The sequence below is a fragment of the Esox lucius genome, chromosome 5 (assembly GCF_011004845.1).
Source record: "Esox lucius isolate fEsoLuc1 chromosome 5, fEsoLuc1.pri, whole genome shotgun sequence".
In the NCBI taxonomy this organism is placed as follows: Eukaryota; Metazoa; Chordata; class Actinopteri; order Esociformes; family Esocidae; genus Esox; species Esox lucius.
The window spans coordinates 4,222,886-4,249,310 of record NC_047573.1 but is presented as its reverse complement, the minus strand read 5'-3'; the positions used below and the strand labels follow the sequence as shown (position 1 = coordinate 4,249,310).

General features: G+C 44.2%; 2 protein-coding genes across 5 annotated transcripts; both read left to right on the top strand.

The window, feature by feature from the left end:
* The first annotated feature begins 1,239 nt into the window (after window positions 1–1,239).
* On the top strand, window positions 1,240–10,079 carry LOC105008594 (kelch domain-containing protein 1-like). 3 transcript variants are annotated; one of them, XM_010867937.3, is made up of 15 exons: window positions 1,240–1,314; window positions 1,604–1,724; window positions 2,492–2,562; window positions 2,945–3,062; window positions 3,262–3,374; window positions 4,695–4,779; window positions 4,865–4,948; window positions 5,238–5,318; window positions 6,385–6,443; window positions 6,558–6,667; window positions 6,801–6,873; window positions 7,081–7,180; window positions 7,262–7,314; window positions 7,404–7,441; window positions 9,491–10,079. In XM_010867937.3, the coding sequence occupies exons 2-15, from the start codon at window positions 1,617–1,619 to the stop codon at window positions 9,523–9,525; spliced, it is 1,128 nt and encodes a 375-aa protein (XP_010866239.3). In that variant the 5' UTR covers window positions 1,240–1,314; window positions 1,604–1,616; the 3' UTR covers window positions 9,526–10,079. The 3 variants fall into 3 exon arrangements, with proteins under 3 accessions (XP_010866239.3, XP_019901979.2, XP_019901980.2); XM_020046420.3 differs by lacking the exon at window positions 9,491–10,079 and having other exon boundaries at window positions 7,404–7,797; XM_020046421.2 differs by lacking the exons at window positions 7,262–7,314; window positions 7,404–7,441; window positions 9,491–10,079 and having other exon boundaries at window positions 6,801–6,894; window positions 7,081–7,132.
* A 5,213-nt stretch (window positions 10,080–15,292) lies between these two features.
* On the top strand, window positions 15,293–20,730 carry si:dkey-78p8.1 (ewing's tumor-associated antigen 1 homolog). Of its 2 annotated transcripts, none has more exons than XM_029120138.2 (6): window positions 15,293–15,647; window positions 15,754–15,885; window positions 16,182–16,246; window positions 16,698–16,807; window positions 17,560–19,094; window positions 19,602–20,730. In XM_029120138.2, exons 1-6 carry the CDS (start codon window positions 15,485–15,487, stop codon window positions 19,712–19,714), a joined length of 2,118 nt encoding a protein of 705 aa, XP_028975971.1. In that variant the 5' UTR covers window positions 15,293–15,484; the 3' UTR covers window positions 19,715–20,730. The 2 variants fall into 2 exon arrangements, with proteins under 2 accessions (XP_028975971.1, XP_010866249.3); XM_010867947.5 differs by having other exon boundaries at window positions 15,564–15,647; window positions 15,765–15,885.
* Window positions 20,731–26,425: the final 5,695 nt, after the last annotated feature.

Here is a 26,425-nt window from a genome sequence, read left to right as displayed (position 1 = left end):
ACACACACACAGAATTATACAACAGCAGACTCCTCTGACAGTATTGGGATTTAGTCAGATTCCTATTCTGAGCTCCAGAGGGTCTCAGGTGGAAGCCCACCACCAGCTCACCTGGAGCCCTGCCCAGAGGGCACCGAGGCTGGCACCAGAGCTGGCAAACAGCACCTCACCCCTCCTCTCCTCGAGAGACAAACTAACTGCACTACTAGAGTGCCCCCATTCTCAGCCCTCATCACAATTAGCTCACTAATGGGGTCTAAACAACCAAGGCGGAACAAATTCGTAAATAAAGGAGTATGTGTCTGTGTGTGTGTGTGAGGAGGAGGAGCACGGGCTGGCTAGGTACAACAGAGTGTTGGGGCCTCACCGTGGAGGGCTGTGGGGGAATCCGGGGTAAGCAGAGCTCTCTCTTCCCTTACATGGCCTTTGGCATTCTGCCGCTCGGAGGAACCGAGAAGGAGGGACGGAGGAGGGATAACTGGGTCTCGGCAAGGGACCCAGTGCGAGGCGGCGAGGCAGGCAGGCGGGTGTTAGACGCCTAATATTCAAATTGAAAGTGACATTTCCATGGCCTTTACGGCAGTGTCTAACTATCAGCTCTGTGAAATGCTAACACTGCCTGGGACAGAGGTCCTCAAAGGGCTCTCGACGGGGCCCGGGGCCTCGTTTCATGGCGCAGGAGAGGGACATGACACACTAAGACACTCAGAATGCAATGAAAGCACCTGGCGTTTAGGTCATTCACCGGACGCTGTTGTTACAGCAGCGGGCACATGCATCTTTGGTGGTTTGGACAGAGGGGCCCAGTGGGATTCGAACTCACAACCCGGGACTTACGGGAGTCATGGTCATTGCAGGTAGTCACAGGGGACCGTTGAACTTCCATTCATCATTCATTAAAGAGTAGGTTTTATGTAATTATGACATCACACACTGCATCTCACGCACAGAAAAGTCCTCTTTGATGGAAACGTCGCTGGTCAGAAAATGTGCATATTGAAGTGAATCGGTAACCGTGTTCTTCTCGGTTTAAGGCACATATGCGGGCCGAAACCAGGTTAAACAACCTGACCACTGCGTGGCCATGTCTTCTACTTGGTTAAACATACGAGAATGTAAACGGTTACCAGACCAGGACAGAAACACCAGGCTATTTCAATCGCGACACATGATACGTTTTGCCTGAGAATTCCATATGAGTGAAAGGCAGGGGCAAGCTCCCCGTCGCACACACCAGCACACAACGCAACCCAGAGCAAAAGAGACGGGGAGCAGCGAAACAGAGACATTCGTTTAGTATTGGGACAATTTCAGGTAAGGGGCGTGGCCGAGGTGGGTAATGATATAGGGACATGCCCTTTGACCCTTCATTTTAGCAAAACACTGTCCGGATAAACAAAGCATGTTTTCACTTAAGTCTCTAAAACAGCTTCTTGCTCAAATACAGCCTGCCCTCTCCTGCCTGCCCTCTCCAGCTCTCGTCTCTGTGGCTGCTGTCGAAATGAATAGTCTTGGTCAATAAAAACAAAACCTTCTATCTAGACTTCTTCTTGGATCAGAAAATATGGTTGTTGTTTCATTGCTTGTAGCACTTTCCATGCAGCTTTCCAGTGCCTATGGATTCTGCAGTGGAAAACCCCTGTGAGGAGGCTGCTACCCCCCACAGAAGTGGCCACACAGCCGCAGTTGAAGGGAACACTCTGTTCGTCTGGGGAGGCTACATGGTGAGGATCCAGCGTAGGTTGAATACAGAATACTGCTAAAAGCATCGCTTAATCAATGGCACTGAATGGAACTTTGACAACGTATTCATTTGTTTCTAACATTTTACGATAAGGTGAAATCTGTAAGGGTTTATAAAGGGGTTATTACTAGATTACTACTGGTTATTTACTCACTTATTCTTTTAAAAGCATTGCTTTATTAATGGCACTGAATGGAACTTTAACAACGTAATCATAGGTTTTTTTAACATTTTACAATAAGGTGAAATTTATAAAGGGGTTATTACTAGATTATTACCGGTTATTTACTCACTTATGAATCAACTATGAATAATTGGGACTACGGATGGAAATTAGCCCTTGGCTATAATCCGGCATTTTTACATGCATGTACTCCATGTTTTGTTCATTAACATGCACTGTCCCAATCAAATAAAAGTACAAAAAAAAAACGAACAACCTTATTTTCTTATGCACATTTATTAATGGTTTATAATGGATTATCTAATTATTTAATAACCTGTAATAAGGTTTTAACAACCCCTCTATGAACATGTTATAAAAGTAAACGTATTGTAAATCGCAACCCATAAGGGTTGTACATACAAATAATTGGAAATATCTTCTGAGACAAAAATAAAGTGCCGGGAGTGCTCTTTGTTTGACTACAACCTGCAATCTGAGTTATACAAAACCTCCAAAATAGTCCAAAATATTATAGACAGTGCCGTTAGTGAACATTATCTTTATTAACTTATTTTCTGCAGTCAACGGCTGACAATGAAGTTTTCCTACCCAATGATGAAATCTGGCTGTATGACTTAAAAAGCGCTGAATGGTAAGAAAGTGAATGGAATCTTTGTGTTTTTTGTTGTGATATTGTGTTTGTGAATAGCGATAGTGTATCACGCTACACAACTATATTATGAATGGAGGAAAATACTTGCTTTAGAAAAATCTTAGAACAACGTCCTTCGTAAAACACTATTTGGGGTGTTTTACGAAGCTCCCTACATCATTATGAGAGATTGGAGGTTCACCCAATGGCATTTTTGGTAGGTTTTTCAAAATGGGGTTATTTCAGATTCGGGAACTCACCAGGTAGCTCGTCTTTTGAGATTAAGAAACAATGATAAGCTAGAAGACGTTAAATATGAATTACATTTGTCAAATATAATTGGGAAAAGAGATGGTCATGGTTTGTTCCTCCTTTTCTGAAGGGAAATGTACCGAATGTCAGGGGAAGTCCCGCCCCCCATGTCAGGTGTCTGTGGCAGTGCTCTGGGTGGTTGTTTGTACATATTCGGGGGATGTGATGACAATGGGCAGACCAATGAGGTGAGCTGGCTCAAAAGGCTAGATCTGCAAGGACTTCCTGAGAGAAAACAACAACATATTGCTTATCGTTAAGGCATTCACTTTCATCTCAGCTACACACACAATCTACAAATGAATTCATTTTCATGAGAAGTTTTAATCTGGTTCAGTATAACTATAGGATGGAAGATGAACATGATGAAATAGTCTGTGTCTGCAGCTTTACTGTGTCAACCTCCTTGATGGGAACTACAGCTGGAGGAAAGTGAGAGCTGAGACTGGCACTCCTCCCTCACCCAGAGATAAGCTGTGTTGCTGGGTTTTCAACAACTGGTCAGTTTTTATACAAGCATGCAAAGACATCTCCTATCATCGTATTGCCATAACCAGGTCCTATCCCCACTAAATCAGACCATAACCATGTCCTGTCCCAACTAAATCAGACCCATAACTAGGTCCTGTCCCAACTAAATCAGACCATAACCAGGTCCTGTCCCAAATTAATCAGACCCATAACCAGGTCCTGTCCCAACTAAATCAGACCATAACCAGGTCCTGTCCCAACTAAATCAGACCATAACCAGGTCCAGTCCCAACTAAATCAGACCCATAACCAGGTCCAAGCCCAACTAAATCAGACCCATAACCAGGTCCAAGCCCAACTAAATCAGACCCATAACCAGGTCCTGTCCCAAGGTAATTGCCTTGTCTCCACTGTATTTTGATTCCTTGTATTATCACCTCCATCCACTCATCCACTTTCATAAATGTCATAGGTGATCAATGAGGAGATGAGGACAGTAAATGTGGAAGCATGAACTGAGACTCTCCTTGTCCACAAACATTTTACTAGTCCTGTTTATTACTTTCTAAACGTTACTTTGTAAAACTCAAAAATATTTCAGTAGTATTTTGGAAAGGACTTAAAATCAGCCAGGAGATAATTAAAGTTTGTGGTCACTGACGCTAGTTCATTGTATGAGTCTGCCAAGTGTGAAATATTAACAATGTTTAGGTTAAAATCAGTTGGCTTTTCATAGTCAAGCATTTCTATGTTGAGATGGCAAATCCCAGGGAACAAGACAGTAAGAGATAGAAAAGAGAGAGAGAAAGAAGGAGAAAGTTGAGGTAGATTGTCTGGGAGATGGTAGCACGGAGCAGACTGATTTAGTTGGGCTTGGACCTGGTTATGGTCTGATTGAGTTGGGCTTGGACCTGATTATGGTCTGATTGAGTTGGGCTTGGACCTGATTATGGGTCTGATTTAGTTGGGCTTGGACCTGGTTATGGGTCTGATTTAGCTGGGCTTGGACCTGGTTATGGTCTGATTGAGTTGGGCTTGGACCTGGTTATGGTCTGATTGAGTTGGGCTTGGACCTGGTTATGGTCTGATTGAGTTGGGCTTGGACCTGATTATGGGTCTGATTTAGTTGGGCTTGGACCTGGTTATGGGTCTGATTTAGTTGGGCTTGGACCTGGTTATGGGTCTGATTTAGCCTAGCAAACTAGACATTTCAGGCGAGTTGACAGAGTTCTACAGCTGACACTCTGTTACTCAGGGCAACTGCTCATTGGTGTCCGGGTAACGGACAAGAGATGATGGAGGAACAGAGGAGAGGACAGACTTTTGCCCAACTGACTCTCATTCCATAGGGTCACCTACTTTGGTGGATACGGTCACAAGAAACTTGATGACGTCTGGGATGACAACAGCTTTAACATGGACACGGCGTCACTGGTAAAAAAAGGAACGCATGAGTTACAAAAAAAAAAAAGTTTGCCACTTTGTTGTGTGGATCTGTAAATTATTGTGTGTTCTGCAGGAGTTGGATGTTGGCTGGGGATGGAATAATGAGGTCCATGTCTTCGACACAGTACTATCCAGTTGGACAGAACCAAATACCTGTGTAAGACCGAACTTAATATAATCACAATTTGTAATGTATTACGTTAGTACACAGATCCGGTTACATATATCGTCTGTCACATGTAGAGGATGATAGGATGCAAAACGTGAAAACAAATACATCCTTGTCACTAACGTGCCTCTCTTCCTGAGCAGTGCAGAACACGCGTAAAGCTAATTCTCCAATCCATATGCTAATTAGTTGGGAGTTGGTCATTTGCGCACAGACATGCAAGTCACACTGTTTCTCCATTGCCCCCCATAACACAGGTTGCCATTTCTGTTCGCAGGGTCGCGCACCCTCCCCAAGAGCTGCTCATGCCGGCGCAACACTCGGACATAAAGGTTATGTACACGGAGGCAGAGGGATGGTGAGTTCCAGGCCCATTTTCATTTTACGTTCACGTTTTTACGTTGTACTGTACTTGTACTTGTTCAGTGACAATAAAGTTGAATCTAACCTGGTCTAAAAAGTCAGTAAGCAGATACAGTATTAGTAGACAAAACTGAGCGTGTCGATTTTCTCGTCTCCTCCTGACATTTTGCGTTGACGCTGAGACACAGAAATCCCAAAGCCTAGCTAAGCGGCGCACAGAGAGCTTAGCAAGCTCTTTTCTGATCAGATATTTCCTGCACAGCCGAGCCAACGAAGGAAGGGCACTCCGGTGTGAACCAATGACCTGTGGGTCATTAGTGAAAAACCTTCAACGATCAATCACGTGGGCCTTTCGGCCAATCACGAGACATCCCTGCTATTAATTGATACAGTGTAAAGCTTCCCCACACTGTATTGATACCCATTAGTGGGGGTTATTCATGTACACGATGCCCACTAAATGCCCACTAAATGCCCACTAAAAAATGCGTACCTGCATATACCCTCCACTACACCAGTGACTAACGTTTCTGGGATCACATTGCTTACTCTTTATGGTGAAGTGTGAAACTCCAAGTGAAGATCAGTAAGTTACAGTTAGTGCATTTGTCTTAAGATAATAAAGCTGAGTACAGGTCTGGCACAGGGTGGTACCGATTGGCTCAGCACAGGCTGGGGCGGGTGGAAGGGAGATTGGAAACAGGTTAACATGCATTATTGGACTCTAGTGACCCCTTGTGGCAGGTTTGGCCAACTGTAAGCTCAGCAGTGGTCACTAGCCACTGGTGCTCTCTCCTCCAAGCGCGTTCCTGACAACTTTATGGTTGAGCAAGCAAGGTGATATGAAACAGAGCAGCCCAGTAAGAGGTGAATTGAAGGGCACATCTTAATCTTCAACTCTCCCAAACCTGCTGGGAGAGGCTGCAATGGTGCAAACCTACTATGAATTACACACAATCAAATTTGGAGTGGAGATTTTATTTTCTTAAAAACATGGAAGGAAACATTTGTAGTAAGTACGTTTGGAATGATTCATCATTTCTTTTGCCCCTTGATTTCAGTACACAACAACATGTGACATCCATTGTCTAGATCTAAAATCATGGACCTGGTCTGAAGTGTAGGTATTTGCTTCTTCTAAGTTCAATGTTTGCTTTAAACTAATCCACTATGATATCCACATAACCGCTTTGGTGTGTTTTGAAAACTTGCAACATGCAAACATCTTCTTCAGTGTACCAGTTTCTACCGTGCCAGCCGGAAGATCATGGCATAGTCTCACCACAGTGTCGGAAAGTACTTTGTTTTTATTTGGTGGAATCAATGTTGACTGCAAACCGATGAGTAAGTCATGCATCCATTTACTCTGTAAAAAAAACCTCTAAAAATTATCAACTGTCACTCCATTTAAATCCTCATGTTCAGAGGAAGCAAGCTGTATTTTATCTTTTTTTTTTTTTACTCTGATATTTTTCAGGCGATGGATGGATATTTGATGTTGAAATGAAGAAATGGAGTAAGTTTAAACATCGAAACAAGAACCAACCGAGGTAAAAAGACAAAAAATGTAGGTCAGTTTGTGCTATGTTAAATGTAGATGTCGATGTAATAAAATTAATATCTGAATAAATTAATTTACATCTAATCTGTCTGTCTATCTGTCTAAGTCTATATGAGCAGATCTTTCAGTGAAAGGAGCCTAAAATGTGCAGATTATTATCTCTGAACTTTAATGGAATCCCCCATTTCCTTTACAGGTTGTGGCACACAGCAAGTCAAACTATGTACTCTGACGTTCTTGTGTTTGGGGGCTGTTGTGATTACATCCACCTAGTAGGAACCTTTGAGAATCTGACGGTATAACGATAAACTTAAGCCGATAATCTTGGTATGTGGAGAATCACTGACACAACTATTAACTGTTCCCATGTTTTTCAGGGACACAGCAATCATGCACTTGTTATCCAGACCCAGCCTTATCCACTCTTTTGGTAAACTATTTTGTAATTACCACTATTTTCACTTAAACATACATATAATGTACTTCTGGTGTTCTTAAATGTGTTGTTTATTCTTACAGGATCTGCGAGGACTATATAGCAAAGAATGTGAAGAACTGTAAGATACAAAACCAGCTTTCATATCTGCCCAGGAAACTACTTCACGCTGTACTAAAGAGAATGTCCCGAAAAATATGATATGAACCATTATCTCAAAAGGGAATATATCTTTCAACCAATCAAAATCAAGAGAAATGTAACATGGGTATGACATCCCTTTTTACTGCTCTAATTGCTTTGGTAGACAGTTAATTACAGCAATAAGGCATATCAGGGTTTGTGGTATATTGCCAATATACCACAGCTGTGTCGTGCCTTAGAACAGCACTTAGCCACAGTATATTTGCAATATATCACACCATTTTGTGCTTTATTGCTTAAACAGATACATTGTCTAGCAAGAGTATTAAAATCCCTGACCAGTTTTTTAAATGTATGAAATTACAAAGGGTTCATATATATTTTTATTTATTTGAAAACACTAAGACTCAAAATTACTGTATAGTGAAATTGGTTTTATGATGGAAAATATCCCACATCCCCAGCCCACATCCCCACAACATCACACACACATCCAGCCCACATCCACACAACATCACACTCACATCCCGCCCACATCCTCACAAAATTACACACATCCAGCCCACATCCCCACAACATCACACTCACATCCAGCCCACATCCCCACAACATAACACTCACATCCAGCCCACATCCCCACAACATAACACTCACATCCAGCCCACATCCCCACAACATCACTCACATCCAGCCCACATCCCCACAACATCCCTCACATCCAGCCCACATCCCCACAACATCACACTCACATCCAACCCACATCCCCACAACATCACACTCACATCCAGCCCACATCCCCACAACATAACACTCACATCCAGCCCACATCCCCACAACATAACACTCACATCCAGCCCACATCCCCACAACATCACACTCACATCTAGCCCATCCAGCCCCCATCCTGATAACAGCCACACTCACATGTGGACAGATAGGTACACAAGCACCATCTGGTGCTTTGCTCAGGAAAAACCTCTGCAAAATAAGTCAGAATGACAGAAATGCAGGAAATCAAATATCTAACCAGATGGATTTACCACTTTCATCAGTGTGTTAAAGATTTATGTTTGAGTAAATGAAATCTAAATCCATAATATGAATGAAACTTATATAACTATTTACAAACCTTTTTCAAAAAAAGTTGGGACGCTGTGTAAAATGTAAAGAAAAACAGAATGCAATGATGTGCAAATCATTGAAACTCTATATTCAGTAGAAAATAGTACAAAGACAACATATCAAATGTTGAAATGTTATTGTTTCTTGAAAAATGCATGCCCACTTTGAATTTGATGCCAGCAACACGTTTCAAAAAAGCGAGGAAAGGGGCCACAAAAAACTGGAAAAGTTGTGTAATGCTAAAATGTTCCTGGCGGAACATCTCACAACTAATTAGGTTAATTGGCAACAGGTCACATAATTGGGTATAAAAAGAACATCCCAGAGAGGATGAGTCTTTCAGAAGTAAAGGGGAGGGGTTTACCACTTTTTAGAAATTATTTTTCGTCTGGGTTAAAGAGGAGAGGGACCATCTGACTTCTTATTAGTGCGCAGTTCAAAAGCCAGCACCCATGATGGTATGGGGGTGCATTGGTGCACATGGCATGGGTGACCCTGGACTGTTGAGCAGCTGAAATCCTATATCAAGCAAGAATAGGAAAACATTTAACTTTCAAAACTATAGCAGTTGGCCTCCTCAGTTCCCAAACACTTACAGAGTGTTGTTAAAAGAAGAGGTGATGCAACACAGTGGTAAACACGCCCTTAAAAATGTGTTGCTGGCATCAAATTCAAAGTAGGCATGTATTTTTCCAGAAACAATATGATTTCTCAGCTTCAACATTTGATATGATTTGTACAATGTTCAAATAAATAAAGGGAAAAATTATTTGCACATCATTGCATTCTGTTTTTACACCTCTATTTGCACTCCTGTTTAGACGCAAACTGCATTTCGTTGTACTGTACCTGTACTTGCTCAATGACAATGAAGTTGAGTCTAATCTCTTTGTATTTTACGCAGTGGGGAAACAGGGTTGTATGGGGCGGGGCTTATGACGACGCAGCACCAAGAGCTTAAGAGGAAATCCGTGGGGTCATTCCCTGTCTCCCTGCCAGGCAGTGAGTTGGAGGAGGAGGCTGCATAAACGGAGGTGCAGGGCATGCGGTGTCACCGCCCGTTTGTCCCCCAGATGCTGTGACAGTGTTTTGCTATGCTTCATGTGAGCCTTCCCCATTTGGGGAAGTGTTTTGAGTTTGAATGTTTGGGGATTTCCAGGGAACATATAAACTACCCAAAAGAACAATGGTACCACTCTGGACTTGTTCTTTTCCACCATCCAGCTTAGTTTTGAACAACTGTGTTTAGGACCTTCCACAATAGAGAGATTTGTCATGCCGGCAAATCTGTGTTTGTCAAAGAAATATGCCAAAGACACGATCAATACTTAAAGGTGTAATCCTAACACCAATTTTATAATATTCCAGCCATGTAAATCCAATTAATGAAAGTTGTATCTACAGTTTTATGATGAAACATGTTCATGTATTTTACAGTGGAGCCAACAGTCCTAAAATAGTCTAAAATAAGATTAAGATGGCAGATTTATTGTATGGGACAATATAGAAATGTAAAAAATAAGCAATTCCTTAACAATTTAGACAAAATTAAAAAAGAAAACAATAATCCATTTTTTTGTTTCTTGCAAAGATAAAGATTTTATCAACTGAAAGTTATAAATTGATGTCAAAATCGAAATGTACCTATTTTATTAAATTTTGCATTGGGTATGGTCACATGAATTATTGCTCCCAATAAATGGGCTTCCTAGAATGACTGACTGAAAACATTAGGTAATTACTAAAAAGTTTGAATACCAGGGCCCTCAAGCAGTGTTAGCGGGTCACTTTGGTAGAAGAGGTTTGGTACTATTTTCTAATTTCAAATACATTTGTCTCCTAAGTTTTACATGTACAATGTATAGTGCATTCTGGGTATTGCAGTCTTGATGTGCTTCCACAGATTGCAAAACACATTTTCCATGTTATTTGTTAATTATAAACTTGAAAAAATTGAAGTAAAAAATAATTATATATTTCTATTAATACTTATCTTAAATTTGAATCATATCGTAGAAGTGTGTTTTTTAAGGCGGACTACCCCTTTAAGAAGTGTTTCTGTCAAAACAATCAGTAATGTAATTACGTTAAATTAAGTTATACTTCAATGTTGTGCGATTTTCTCATAACCTCTCATCAAAGTCCCATCAAAAACTGTAATTATCGAAAATTATACTTAAGACTTGATTCAATGAAAACATTAAAAGGATATCCACAGGATGTTCATTTTCATGTTACTTGTCATCAGAGATGCATTCAGCACTAAGAAAAGAAAAACAAAACCTTTTCTCACGGACATCTTAAAGGTTGTGCCGGCGAATTCACTACAAAATACCCACATCAAATGATCACATTCTGAAACAGATGTGTGTTTTTACTGGTGTGCAACTGCTCAGCAAGCTCTACTTTTGTCTCAAATGGGTCCCTATTCTCCTTTTCATTGCATTATTGTGGCCCAGAGCTCTATAGTAAAACAGTGGTCTCCTTAGAGAATAGTGTGCCATTTGGGACTTTGCTGTTGTCTCTGAACCAGGTCCAGCCAGACATGAGTAATTCTCTCTTAGGGTGAACTACAATGACTGGGATGAATGGCCTGGAACCTCCCGCGACATGTTTTCAAAAGTTTCGCTTTCCGCTGCGGGAGAAATGGTCGGAGTTCAGTTTCATAATACGCTTCAACTGAAATATGGTACATGTGACCCTATGACATCATGTGCAGCACTAAGCGCTGAACGAAGCCTTGATGGAAACTTTGATCAGCACTGGGGCTTGGAAGTGATGGTGTGTGTGTGTGTGTGTGTGTGCTTATTGGGATGAGCCAAGAGTGCAACCATATCTAGAAAACCCACAGGTGTTTCAGAAGAAGGGAGTGAAGTGAGCCAGGATTTGTTGCAAATGGCATCCTATTCCCTACATAGAACACAGGGGCTAGTCTGAAGTAGTGCGCTGCACAGGGAATAGCATGTTACGTATGTGACAATGTACAGTATAGTTACTCAACCTCCAGATCTCGCTCTGTAACTTAGTAACTACAATCAAAAATAAAGTTTTACGTTCATTAAAGTTTGACTAACCGACCAATCTTCTTCCACGACACCTCACCGCCAGTGAATTGTGGACCAATCGCTGTGCTGTAACGACGGTGTGACATGTATGTGGGCCACAAATAAGGCAGATGAGCTGTATCCCCCACCACTCACGGCATCACAAGGCCGCTCTTGCTACATTCTATTGTGTTCATTATGATAATAAAGTGTTTTAGGCTATAATCTGGTAGTAGAAAGTTGCTGGCTCAGGACAGACTGGATGCAATCAGAGTGTTTGTTTGCCTGATGAAATGTCAGAAATGTTGCTCCATGATGCTCCATGATGGGCCAAGTTGCTCCATGTTGCATGAGTCTCGCCTGCAGGATTGAGAAATTCAGATCACTTCAAAAGATGCAGAAAAACAGAGCCCTAACAACGCCTGGGTACTCTGATTGTTTGGTTACATTGTGTCCCCTAATGCAGTAGTGAGCTCAAAAAAGGCAAATATTTTGACAACTAACTTTGCTAAAATGTGCCAATTCCTATCAACTTAGAGGCCGGGTTCGATAACCAGTATCATAGCCTTTTTTTTGCAGCGTTGTCATGTTAAAGCAGCCTCAAAATGTATTCAGTACTTTCACTTTCACAATATTTTGTTGTGTTAAAGGCTAAATGTACAATTGATTAAAAAAAATACTGAAATATCATGTACATAAGTATTCAGATCCTTTATTCAATACTTTGTAGAAGAACCTTTAACAGCCATCACAGCTTAGAGTCTTGGGTTCTGCACACCTGGGTTTGGCCAGTTCATCCATTCTTTCTGGCTCTGTCAGACTGGATGGGGAGTGTTAGTGAACTGCCATATTCATTATCATGTTAAAACAATATTTATTGTTATTTTTTTTAACACCACAGGCGCAATTTTGATTCAGAAAAACAGGTTATTTAATGGATCCCGACAAGACAGAAAATACTGTGAAACTGTACTAATCCCCTATACACCCATACTAGTAAGTAAACATAATGATGATGACTGACACGGTAAATGTCTTGGTAGAGTGGAGCTGAACAAAGGCCTGCTTTGTGCTAGGCTGTGTTTTTGTGTTGCCCTAAACATTAATGGAAAATACACTAAAGGCATTGTATAACTAAAACTGTGTTATAATAACACACACATACATACATACATACACATATACACATATACATATATATAAAAATTTGAAATATAATCGTTTTTATAAATTATTTGCTTTAGATTACAGTATTTTGCAGATTTTAGAGTTTAATCCTCTGTCAATCATCATATACTAGAACCTTGAACCTAGCATCGCAAAATGCACAACTCAATGGCCTTTGTCAAAGATAGGGTTCTGCAGCTGACAACCAATCCAGGTCCTACTACAATCCCCTAGAAACAAGAAGTTGGTTGCGTGAACATTCAACAACCATCACTGGACAAGGATTAGTGAAGAACGTTACCTGTTCTGACAAATCCCACATTTGTTTACTGGGCTAGTCACCAGACCTCAACCCAATAGGGCATGGCTGGAATGCGATGGCATTGGCTGTTGAATGTATCCTCCAATCTAAAGCAACTGCAAGATGCTACGACGTCAGCAGGGACCAACTCGTTGGCTGAATCTCAAATTGCATAAATGTATACTATATAGAAAAAAAATGTGTTCCTGGGGCCACACAGAATGTTATGAAACCCACAACTCAGGGAAATAATCAGTAGCCCTACGAGCTTGAGTATAAAGATGAACGAGGAGTGCCGTAATAATCTATATTCCAAAGAAATATAATTTATTTCAATCAAGTAATAAAGTTACAATACAAAACATAGTTACATTCCAACACGATTCAACGTCCTCAAAAAGTGTCAAAGTCTACTAATCATACCATAAGTATCTAAGACACTATAGCACAAAGGTGTGCGAGGAGCTCCCCCCACCCCACCCCACCCCGCCCAGGACAGAAAGTACAGGGTTTTGAATAGATCAGGGGTTATTTTGTTGGGTTTTTTGGTCAATTTGAGCGCCTAACGACGCCACTGGCAAACACAATGAACACGAAGGACAGAAACTCTCCCACTTAATTTAAAAATGATCGAATGGACGGGGCATTGCTGCCGGTTGTTGTCAGACATGCAACAAGGACAAACAAATGTTCTTGTAAAGTTTGATCCATAACCCGTAGAGTACAATAAAGCAGGGGAATTCTAAACACTACCGATAAATGTCCACAATATCATGCATTTAGTTACATTCAAGTTCACTCAGTTTCACACCTCTCCAGGTGAGCTCAGGAGGGTGGGGCCGATGGCCCACACCTGGTGTTCCAGATCTTTAGAGAAGCAAATGTTATGCAGGGCCCCTGATAAACATCACCCAAGGTCTGTAAGAGATTTGGTGGGGCCAGACACTCCTCTTCGTCAAAAACACTTTCACTGTTCCTCAACAGACAGTTCTCATTACACTACAGTCTTAAATGGAACGCTGCGATTGGCGTGTAGCATTGCAGTGCAGAAGCAGTTGCAGAACATGAAATGGTCTTGTGTATGCGTTGGATTTATCCAACTTTTGCCTCAAATTGTATGCTTGGAAGCCGGGCAGAAGTGGTAGCAAGTGGTGAGTGTCTAACATTTGTAGCCCTTAAGAGTAAAAATATTTTTTTTGTACATGATTCAACTATTATTACAATTTTAAATAGTCAAGACAGCATTGAATGGCTCATTCAACAATGTGAACAATGGCTGATCAAAAAATGGTGGGATGTTCCAGTGACTGACTCAAGATCGAACTTCAGCTTTTAGGAGAGTCATTTCACACTACTTTCCAAAATGGACACAAAGTAGGGCGATTTCATTTGTCCAGTTGAACGCCTGGTCATTTGTCTCCGGTAAGAAAAATGTCATTGATTTGTAGTGTTTAATTACTGAAATTAGGAACTGAACAATCTAAAGTAAATGGCTTGTAATAAAGCCCATGTTATGTAACCATTGCATTGAGTTTACATGAGGAATGAGACAGATAGAGGGATAAAACATACAGTTTAATGGTCTAGCTAAATACTCAAATTTGGCATGTTAATGTTGAGACACTGGCATACTGCAGTGGCTAACGATACACTAAACCGTACATACTTCATCATCACAGTATTTGTGATTCAGACATTCATACACCTTTTAAACACCTTCTGACACCATGTAGAATCCATGCCCCGAAGAATTCTGTCCATTCCGGAGGACACTGACGCTATGCGTCCTCTCTAATGAGCCCTAAAAAGACGGGATATATTTCAGATATACTCAACCGAGTTCTCATAAGAAAGGCAGAACCTGTTTTCATCCAAATAAATCTCTTGTGCATGTCACAGTTCATTGTAATATTAAGAGCCTACTTGACCATAATGATGAAAAATATGATGTGTCAAAATATGTATTATATGGTGGCAATACCATAAACCTGCTCAGACACATGAAAATCACCCATATAAAAGAGCATGACGAGTTACAACACAGGTGATTACAGGAGGGGCGCGAACGCAAAGAAATAACTCCTGAAGACGTACTCGAAAAGACCAACGTACGGGGCCATCTTTACTTTAAATACGTTAGTTCTCGCGTGGTTTCTTTCGAGACCGTGAGGTGCCATCAACCAATCAGGTTAACACAATTAGATTGACGTCACATACCATCATGGCGGAGTTAAAGCATATTGAATATACAGAAACATAACAAACCTTTTCAACAAAGCAATCGGAAAATGACACGATTCGTTTTGTGATTAAAATGGAACATATTAGATCGTTCATCAAACGAGGAACAAGAAAGTGGATGTTTTTTAAGCTTCTATGACGAAGTATGTCGGACAGGAGAAAGCATGACTCCCCTACAAATACCTATCGAGAAATATGCAGTCGTGTTCTTAAACTTTCTCGAAACAAAACAAACCCATCGGGTAAAAGCCCGAAGCAGACACAATCGACAGGTTATGTCGGAAAGTCACCACATACACGTTTTAAAGGTAAGGTTGTGTGTATCTGGGGGTTTCAACTAGTCAATGTCAGCCTACTCACCCTTAACTCAGTTGGTATATCCACCGACCTCGTTTAATTTAATCTCATTTCTAGCAAATTTACAGACTCCCAAACGGCAAGCAAGGTGCAGATATACAGGCTTAAACAACAGTGCGGATTCCCCTGGTGATGGAGATGTGTTACAAGACATCATATGGGACCCGACGTCACCTACTCCCAGAAGCGGTAGCCAACTACGTGTTTTTTTGTTCTCAGTTGATTAGCCTTTTCCACACCATCTGTTGTCAACCTTGATTCATTAATCTTTTGTTGTTTTCTTCTCAAAGCTAGCACATGGTTAAACTGTGTGGCATAGTCGATAAGAGGTCTTTCAGTCTTTTCACATAGTGGCCGACACATCTCGACAGGTTCTGTCACTATAATTGGTGCATGGGCAAAACATTGTAATTTGTATATACTGTATGTGGCAATAAATGGCAATAAAATTGTTTCCGTTGTTTCTACCGGCTTCCGTCACCCAGGGAAGGCGCCCGGCAACGGCAAAGTTATTGAGATATCAGACATCGTTAACCGCATCGCCCCGAAGGTAGGTATCGAAACTTCCCGACTGAGGTCGGTTGATAGGTGCCGGCAGCACTATGTTTTTTTAATTGTCAGTTGTTTCTGTGTGGATATAAAGGCCTTGTTGTCTGGAAAGACACAGTATTACACTGTGTTTTAGACCATGGTGCAGAGATGTCCCTGTGAGTGTCCATGATGCTGCTTTGTAAGGATACATTGTAAATATAGTGCCTAACTCCTCCCCAAGCAGTGAATACTAAACACTGTACTGTTGCTTGAAGGACTGCTTTGCCTCACATTAAGACATGGATTTAGTCCAACTGTGCTTTATCTGTTTTGCGCCTGAATTTGCGTCAAATGTAAATTTGAAGGCCTCTGTCATTGTAAAGAAATGTGCCACAAAGCCCTGTTGAATTGACAACCATTGTTAAAGTCTAAAAGCTTACAGTTGGTCTGAAACATGTTCTTTCTCCCAGGATGCCAAGCCCATCTCCGTTGACAATTCTCTGCTCCAGTGGATTGGGGACAGTGCTGTCCCCTGTACCCCAGAGTATAGCCTTCCCAGAGCCAGGAGGACGTTGAAGCGGTGAGTGGACTATGATAACAGTTGGTAAAGGTTGTGATGATTTAACGGTACGCGTCTGCATTAAACAAAAAATGTGTATCTTCATATGTTGTATTTTCAAAGATATATTTAATTTTTGGTGACAGATTAGGTCATTTCCCCAGTGTAGAAAGTAGCATGTATCTGCTGGGACTGTCAGTGATCTTTGAGTTATTTTGCTTGTTGAACAACTCTAGTCGATATGTCAACCCTGTCCAGGTTTATAACCAATGAGACTTATCCTCCACAATACACATCTGTACTGCTCCGTTAGCCGTTAGCGGCAGACAGAGACCTTGGTTGTAGAGCTATATTGGAAAAGTGACAACCATAGTTATCTGCTTGGTTAAGCAGGTTGAAGTGATCGTTTCATAGCGAGGACCGTGATCTCCATGCTGCGTCCGTGATAGGGCCGGGTAACCTCAAGACGCTATCTGTTTGTAAGCTCTGATATGATGGTTTGCCATTTGCTACAGGGATTTGGCAAGTCCCCAGCTGCAGAGAGTGCGAGATCAGCCCTCAACTATGTTAATTTACCATGGAAGCTGAACTGAATCGTTAACTGAACTGAATTATTTCAAACTGAAAGTATAGTTCCTGTTTCAAAGAGGTCTCTCCTCTTCCTCACCTACCGCTCTCCTCTTCCTCTGCTCGGTCTCCTGCCGCTCTTTATCTTCTCTTCCGAAGCCATGTGATTCATGCTGTTATGGGAATATCTACACTTTTCTGAACAGGAAAAGCTCGGTGGAGGACCTGATGCATCTGGCCAGGCAGTTTGACATCAACATGCAGCAAGGCCACGAGGAGCACAGCACCGAACACATCACAAACATCAACAACAACAACAACATCAACAACCCGTGCGGGGCGGAACACAAGCACCCGGTGACCATGACGACCGGTGTCTCATCGGCCCAGCAGGTGGAGGCGGAGCTGAACGCTTTGTTTGACGGGCCAACGCAGCGAATCAGCGGACGGTTCAGCCAAGCATCATCCGCCTCCGCCTGCTCACAGGAGGGTAACGGTGCAGTCAGAGTCCCTGCTGTTGGGGGTCAAGTCACAGGGTCAGAGGTCAAGCGTGGCAGCGAGACAATGCCTTGCTCTACGGCTCGTATCGACGATAAGGTAGTAGGAGCTGCCAATAGCACGGCAACTCCACCCAAAGACGAGGACTTTGATGACGACTGGGAAAATGATGACCTGCTCAATGACCCATTTGTGTTAGAGATTACCCAGAATCCCGCAGGGCTGGAAACGTCAACCTGCAAACCTAGCAGCACACTGACCGCTGACAGGGACAGCACCCCGACAAAGAGCCTGCACACGACAATCTCCCACTCTGCCTGCAAGGGATCCGGCCCAAACCCTCCACCTCTAAACACAGGTGGCCTCGCTGGGCCGTGGCCCAAACACAAACTCTCCAAAAGAAGCACTTTCATACTAGAGTCCAACCCTTGTTTTAAGGTAAACATGTCTCACGTCAACGAAGGGTCTCCCATCCCCCGACCAGGGATCAGTGCTGGGAAAGGGCCCCCTGGGGAACCAAGTCCCGCCTCCTCTAAGTCCCCGCGCCAAACCCCCGGCCCAGCCCCGCGCCAAACCCCCGGCCCAGCCCCGCGCCAAACCCCCGGCCCAGCCCCGCGCCAAACCCCCGGCCCAGCCCCGCGCCAAACCCCCAGTGGGTCTTCTTCCGGCCCAGCCACAGATGCTGCCTTCAGGGAGATTTCAGACGACGATCTTCAGTCCCTGTTCGACTCGGAGTTGCTGTGGAACGACGACCAAGGCGATGACGACGTCCTGCTGTATCAGGTTTGTGATGATGTGGAGAGGGTCTCCAACAGCCAGACTACGTCCAACGAGGTCAGCACAACCAGGGCCGCGGGCGGTTCTGGTACCGGTAGTGGACCAGTGACAACGGGCTCTTATTTCCGCTCCAACTCAGAACCAGGGGATAGGAGCAGCACCCACGTGAACTTTCAGGGATGGAACATTCCGGCTAAGGCAGGAAACGTCGGGGTTGGGCATCAACCACTCGTGTCCTGTAGCCGTCCAGGTAGGGCTGAGGTTTTGGACAAGTTTACCCAGCTTCGGGATGCTAAGGGCTGGGTAGCGTCTGGCCAAGGAGCCCTTGAAACTAGGAACTTCCAGACAGGGAACACAAAGACAGTCATGCCAAGGACGGTGTCGGCAAGAACCCTGGCAAACACCGACACCAGTCATGCTTCGTTGTTCAAGAGACACCTGTCGGACTCCGCTGTCTGCAACAAAGGTGAGTTTTGTGCGCGTGTGCGTGTGTGCGTGTGTGTGTGACCACCGTTTACTAGTGTTGCTTTAGTATTACACAAGGGATTTTTTTGCGTATGGGTTGTTAGCAATCAGCCAATCAGGAAGTTTACCCAAAGCATTGTCCTCCTCATGTCGGGCCTCCTCATGTCGGGCCTCCTCATGTCGGGCCTCCTCATGTCGGGCCTCCTCATGTCGGGCCTCCTCATGTCGGGCCTCCTCATGTCGGGCCTCCTCATGTCGGGCCTCCTCATGTCGGGCCTCCTCATGTCGGGCCTCCTCATGTCGGGCCTCCTCATGTCGGGCCTCCTCATGTCGGGCCTCCTCATGTCGGGCCTCCTCATGTCGGGCCTCCTCATGTCGGGCCTCCTCATGTCGGGCCTCCTCATGTCGGGCCTCCTCATGTCGGGCCTCCTCATGTCGGGCCTCCTCATGTCGGGCCTCCTCATGTCGGGCCTCCTCATGTCAGCCCTGATGTCTTTTTATTTTTCAGTGTTTTTCACCAGCCAGGTGACAGGGAAATGCACAGCAGCAGAGATTGAGAGGAAGAAACAGGAGGCCATCGCCAGAAGGAAGTCCAAACAAACATCCCTAAAGACACCATGAATAGAGACAGACACTACCCACCGTTTTCCCATGATACTGCAGTGTTTGTACTGCAGCGCCGCAGGGTTTGAGACCGCCATTCTGACCCAGTCAATCGTCTATAGCAGAGGTTCATTGGTTTCTGTTTGAGAGCTGATCCGTGTTAAGCTGCTATTCACTTTCTGAAGTTCACAGAAAAGTTTAGTTTAAATAGAGCTGCAAAAACCAAGTCTGGGTGGAATTAGTGTTTTTTTTATTTTTACACATCCCAAGTAGCATTTTAACATTCCAACTTTAGGACTAGAATGCATCATCTTACTGCAGTTTAGTATTTCTGCATTTTCATTGGGCTTATCAAGAAAATAAATCCTCAAACCAATTATCTTTACAATTGTCCTGGACCTGAAAGCGAAAGACGATGAAGAGGCCGCAGATGGAAGTCCTAGGCGTGTGTTTTCCCAAAACCCTTTTAACGAAGACCGCGCCAATGGCAGCAAGGCGTTCTGAATATAGTTTTAGTAGCTGCAACGGTACCACTGTTTCAGTTCACGGTGGCTTCAACCTTCCAGCAAGACATCCACGCTCCTAGCCTTTTTGAAAGTTGCCCCGCTTGGCTGTTAACCTCATGAGCCTGACAGTACCTAGTGTGTACTGCAGTGGATGGCAGCGGTGCCATGTCACGTAGAGAAAATGACTTTCACATGGTTGCGATCCAGGAATTAGGAGCCACCCGGCCTCTGCAGCTCTGCAGCTTGACTGTGTCATGTGGAGTGGTGTCGCAAACCTGTTAACCCAGAATGTTTGTCCCTTGAACCCGTCACTGCTGACTAGATCTGAGTTTTTGACTGTCCTGTAGTTTCTCCTGTCCTTTATTTTTTTTGCGTGGTCTTATTTACCTTGTTTAGTTTTAGTTTTCTAATGGTGATTTGCGTTGGCACGGACCACAACACATCCAGGCACCTGCAGTATTCTGCAGTATTACAACATGTCACATTCACTGAATTAAAAAACACCATTAAATTGTCATCGAGACATTTCCACCTCGCTGTCTGATTCATTGTGTGTGTGTGTGTGTGTCTGTGTGTGTCTTATTCAGCGAATGATGACAGAATGGCAATGAGCAATTTTCTATGTATGTCATCCAACTCCTCAGTTTCAACTTCGGGGACAAGTCAGACATTGTGGACATTCAATATCTATCACCGTGGAAGACTTATAGATCATTTTGGGATTATTTTATTTTAATATTGAATCTTGAAATCTTCCACACCTGTGGAATTGTATGTTTAGGGAACAGAGTTGGTCTTTGTGCTCTGTCGTGATATCACCAGGTTTATTCAGACGGGTGTCCCAGCCATTAAAGCCAGCCTGTGTAAGGCCTCTTGTATAACACACGTGTATTCTCCGTCCTACTCTTTCTCTCTCTTCCTCTTTAACAAAGAGGGTAAATCAAAATGGCAGGGCAATTTGGAGCACGGGTGAGGCAGTATTTTATTACAATGATTATGGTTATGATGATGACCACCATTTATTTCAAATATCTGACGAAATCTGCCAGTTCAACAGGTGTTGAGGCTGACAATATCCTACCTGCTGAATGATCCCTCTAATAGGGAATTGTGTGTGCGTGCGTGTGCGTGCGTGTGCATGCATGCGTGCCGCACAAGGTCTGCTTTGTGGGAATTGAATGATTGATTGCTGTTAGTCTGCTGTTAGACAGTAATGGCTGCCCATTATGTTGCCATGGTACCATTTTAAATTCTGTCTTTAATGTACCAGATTAATGTCAGTGCACTCTGTATAATGTTTAAATGTGCCGCTTTAATTGTGTGTGTGGTCGCTTTTAGACTTCAGATCACTTAAAGATGCATTCTGGGACTTCTGTGAATAACCAACTTTAAACCTTCCTCTTTGGGTCGGATGTGTAAAATGTTGTTTGTATGGACTTAATCTTTAATTAGAATCACTAACTTCCCTCATTTAGCCGTGAAATTACAAGCTTGAGCACTAACATGACCCGTTTTGTCTCTGCAGTGCCAGTTTTAAAACCAGTGGCCAAAAATCCTGGACTGCATCTTTTCATATTTAAATATTTATCAAACTGAAACATTTGTCAGTTAGGAACTGGAGGTTCGTCAGGACCGAAAGACCGGCAGGTAGCCAGTTAATCACAGGATGGAGGGACATGGGCCCCTTCTGGAGAAAACAAACAAACAGATGAACCTAATAATGAATTCATATTCAATGGGGAATTCCATAGGAGATTTGCCTTAAGATATTTATGGAGTTTAGTTTCTTCATGAAATTGAAATTCATCAAAAGGTCCTTCCTGGGACTGTCTTGGCGTGTCCCTGGGCCAAACTGGCGTGGAATTGCTCTATTAATGAGTTTGATGTACGTTAATTTACTCTCCAGTCTCTGTCAGAGTTTTCCCCACAAACAGTGTGAAGCAGCTTTGTAAGAACTTTTTTACAGATGTCTGGCGGCCTGAATGGACGCTGCGACACGTGCCAACAGCTGTACCGCGTCCCTTGGCAAAAGGCTGTTGTAAGGTGCCTTGCTCAAGGTCACGTGGCGGGACTGCGGTCAAGTTCCCTGCTCTACACATTTTTTCAGAGTTAACAACATTGATCTTTCCACCCGTTTGAGATGTAACTGAATTAGCTCTGTAAAGTGGGGCTTTTTAGATCTGCTTTCCTGAAAGGAATTTGGGATTTAGTGATTTTATTTTTTCTGTACTAATCCACTTCCCACTACCCCCCCCCCCCCCCACACCTCTGTTCCAAGCCATTTGGAAAGTTCTCCCCTCTCTCTTAGGTTCTGGTTGAGGCCCTCTTTAGGAGCTGGGGAAAGGTAAAGCCTTAACCACTGGCTAAGTTGACCTTTCATTCATGCCGTGTTATGGTAATGTCCTCCATGAGATAACATTGACCTGTTTTTTGGAGACGTCGCTGGTTCTCCTCTGCCTCTGATAGCTTTCCCATGCTGTGTCGACGAAGAGTTAGTACTGTTTTTGTAACGTCGATAACCTCCCAGAGTCGAACAAATGCCTAAAGCTGAGCGCAGAGGTCGGGGGGGGGGGGGGGGTTGCATGCAGAAGAGCTAGACTGAGAGGGAAGGGGAGGTGAGGGAGAGATCAGGGACAGTACCGAGGCCCGTCCTGTCAGCAGGGTAAATGACCTGTGCCGGGTTTTTCGTCGTGCGTGTCATTAGCCAGCTCTGGATTTGTTTCAACAGTGCTTTACCTGGGGGCTCCATTCAGAGGCCCCCAGGTGTGACCGACCGAGCCCAGGGAGAGAGCGGCCGACAAGGGGTGAGCAACGAGGAGTCCCCCTCCCACGGGGGGCCTCCCTCATCAGGGGGAGCTGGGCTGCCTGGAGCGGTGGACCCCTACATTGAATTTCAGGGGGCCGCTGTACGCCTACTTGCTCTAAATAGCAACGTGAGTTTAGATTGTGTTGTTCCTGTGTTGTCGTGGTAACAACTGTACGCCTGTCGGTTATGAAGGTGGAAGGTCAGCCTCCGCCCTCCATTTCCCCATAGTTGTTACCGTGACGCCCGGCCTTCTGACTGTATCATTGCGTTCTACCCGTCCTGTCGTTCTGCGGCCACTGCCTGTGTGTTTTTTTTCTTTCGCTCTATCTTTTACCAAATCAGATCTCTCCATCATCAGCATCAGGTCATCGGTGTGCTCTGTTGAGCGTGCTGATGAGAGTCCACGGATTTAACAGTGTTTTCAGAGGCTGTGATTGGTGTACAAGCCGACCGCGGCCAACCAATCCCCCTGGAGCCACATTCCGCCAGCCTATATCTGCCAACACCTTTTCACTACAATGGCTTTGGCCTTTCTCCCCGTTCCCATTATAGGTGGCGTGGGCTTAATAGTGTGTTGACACACACACACATGCGCACAACACACTCAGACACATGCATACAAATTCGCACGCACACACGCACGCACGAGGGGCTGTTGTAACGGTGTGCTGACAGGTTTAGGCTGATGTAATTGTGTTGCTGAGCCTTGCAGTGAGGTGACAAATCTGCCCCTGAGGAGAGCAGGGAGAGGAGGGCGCCGACGTTGCCTGTTAGCTTCTGATCAGCCACTTTCACCTTGACTACTAGTCGTTACATGGAAGCTAAAAGGAAGACTCACAAACCTCTTTCTCTTCTTTTTTTTTTACCGGCGCTTTGCCATGACAGACAGCCAGACGACACCGGTTAGGTTAAACACCGGCTTTGTTGTCCCCTAAGTAACGTGGCTTAGTGCCGAAAGCCGGGTAGCGGTGCACTAGCTAGCTGACGCTATTTGTGTGCTCGGTGTAAAATGGCTCCTGCTGTGCAGAGCCTTCAGTTCATTATGTTCAGGAGGACTGAATAACAACACTGGCTGAGTGGAACTCCAGCTGTTAAGGTCGGCTGTTGAGTTTGTTAATGAGACTCATTCTCACTGATCTCTGAGACTCCCTGTCTCTCTCCCCCTCTCGCTCTCTCTCTCTCCCCCCCTCCCTCTCTGTCTCCGTCACTCTCTCTGTCTCTCTCTAACACTCACACAACATGGAGGTTTGAAGGCAAGGCAGGACGGTGAGTCCCCTCAGCACTGTGCCAAGCAGACCACGCACACACCGACACACCTGTCAGCTGACTGGTATTACAGATGTCCCCAAACTTCCCCTGACCTTTGTGAGAGAACGCCTGTTTCTACGGTGATGGCGGGAGCCAATGATGAGCTGTGATACTTTAATCTCATCGGTCTAACATTCGATCCATGAAGCAAGGAAGTCCCTCCCCAATCTCTCTCGCTCTCTATCTTCTCCCTTTATTTTTCTCCCTTTCACACAAACACATCTGCCCATACATATTCATACTCTGGCTTACACACAGGAGGTGTGACTGCACACGTCTGAATCTACTCAACCGACTCACAATCATATGTGAACATCTGCACAACCAACTCACAATCATATGTGAACATCTGCACAACCAACTCACAATCATATGTGAACATCTGCACAACCGACTCACAATCATGTCTGAACAGATGTACACAACCGACTCACAATCATATGTGAACATCTACACAACAAACTCATAGTCATGTCTGAACAGATGTACACAACAGACACACAGTCACGTCTGAACACACCTACACAACCGACTCATAATCACGTCTGAACAGAACCGTGCAGTGGACTCACACTATCGTGCATGCCACGTGAAGGGCTGCGTAGACGTTTGGACTACAGTCTTCCCCTCACAGCCAAATTGGGAGTCCCCAGTCAAATTACCAAAGCTGTTTTCAAATGCAAATGTATGTTATCAAATAAACAAAGCAACTAAATATGCCAGCAGAGAGATCCGCATTGCTCATTTAGCAGCTGTTGGTGTAAAACTGAAACATGAACATGTTATTTTCAGTTTTCCCAAACGAGGAAAAGATTTTTAGTTTGCATTTGAAGATTCTATTTAGAACACGTAACTGGTGGAACCCTGCTCAGGCACTGGGAGAATTCAACACTGAGAACCTCTTTGAATTTTGCCCTTCCCCTCTTGGTTACCAGCATCCATGAGTTGTTGACTGAACTGTGAGAACCGGAATGGGGGCTCTGTCTATCTGTGTATAACTAAAGCGCTGTCCTCCTCATAATGGACGTTGTAAATTTCCTGGTCTACAAGTGACTGAGCCTGTCGCCACAGAGTGCCTGTAGCCTGGGAACACTCACTGTTGGATGGGTCTTTACTGCCTGATACAGGCTTGTTGTTCTGTGTGCCGCGATACCACAGATCGTGTTCGCACGGTGTGAGAAGCAAAGCCTCCGATTTACGAGGCAGGTTTTTATGACAGCTGGATAGCGGAGGTGTAATTCAAAGATTGTAAAATACTTGACAACAAATTATTATATTGTCTCTTTAGTAGTTGATTGTTCGTTACTGGAAGTGGATATTGCACCCTGACATTCTGACATATTTAAGAGCCGGAGATAAAAGTTAACATGCGCGCGCGTACACACTTGTAAAACAAAACCCTGGAAAACACAACAACAGGTCCTAATTCGTCTCACATGTAGCTGGCCGACTCCGTAATGCGTGATTAAAATGCGTGATGTTTAACCGTAGCCCCGGGCTAGCGTGGAAACGACACAGGAGCTGTGTAATTGGCAGCTGTGAACGACGGCACCTGCAAGCAACTTGGGGCCGGTCCATGTGGTCGGCCGGCATTCTGACTTGTTCCCGTTCAAAACAAAGAGTGATCAGTGAGGCGGCTGAGGGGAGGTGGGGGGAGGTCTGACAGGGGATGATTGATGTTCAGCCATCACTTACCCCTCTCACACACTCCTCCGCCTGCCTGCGTCTACAACAAAGTCACCAGTGTGTGTGTGTGTGTGTGTTTGTGTGTGTGCGCCTGCCTGCCTGCTTGCGTACAAGCCAGCCAGTCAGTCAAAGGTCAAATGCGCGTGCATTTTTGCTCACAGGCTGAAACCTATCCAATCAATAGATCCAGGCTCCCGGAATCACCAGACTGCTGACAGGACACAAGCTCCCGGGTCCCCAACGCCCCCTAGGTGATGCACTACTTCAGACCAAAACCCCCACTGGGAATAGGGCACACTAACTTCAGACCAAAACCCACACCGGGAATAGGGTGCAGTCTTCGAGCAGAACCTGTGCGGGGGAATAGGGTGCCATTGGGGAGGCGGACAATGAGGGTGATCGGCGGCACATTTCACATGTAGA

What these genes read in the sequence shown, in the direction of transcription:
- si:dkey-78p8.1 (XM_029120138.2), top strand. Translation starts at nt 15,485, where the DNA reads ATGTCGGACAGGAGAAAGCATGACTCCCCTACAAATACCTATCGAGAA. An exon ending in ACCACATACACGTTTTAAAG is followed by an intron (nt 15,648 to 15,753) that starts GTAAGGTTGTGT and finishes TCTCATTTCTAG; the next exon opens with CAAATTTACAGACTCCCAAA. An exon ending in CTCCGCTGTCTGCAACAAAG is followed by an intron (nt 19,095 to 19,601) that starts GTGAGTTTTGTG and finishes TTTATTTTTCAG; the next exon opens with TGTTTTTCACCAGCCAGGTG.
- LOC105008594 (XM_020046420.3), top strand. Translation starts at nt 1,617, where the DNA reads ATGGATTCTGCAGTGGAAAACCCCTGTGAGGAGGCTGCTACCCCCCAC. An exon ending in ACATGGACACGGCGTCACTG is followed by an intron (nt 4,780 to 4,864) that starts GTAAAAAAAGGA and finishes TGTGTTCTGCAG; the next exon opens with GAGTTGGATGTTGGCTGGGG. An exon ending in TGTTGACTGCAAACCGATGA is followed by an intron (nt 6,668 to 6,800) that starts GTAAGTCATGCA and finishes GATATTTTTCAG; the next exon opens with GCGATGGATGGATATTTGAT.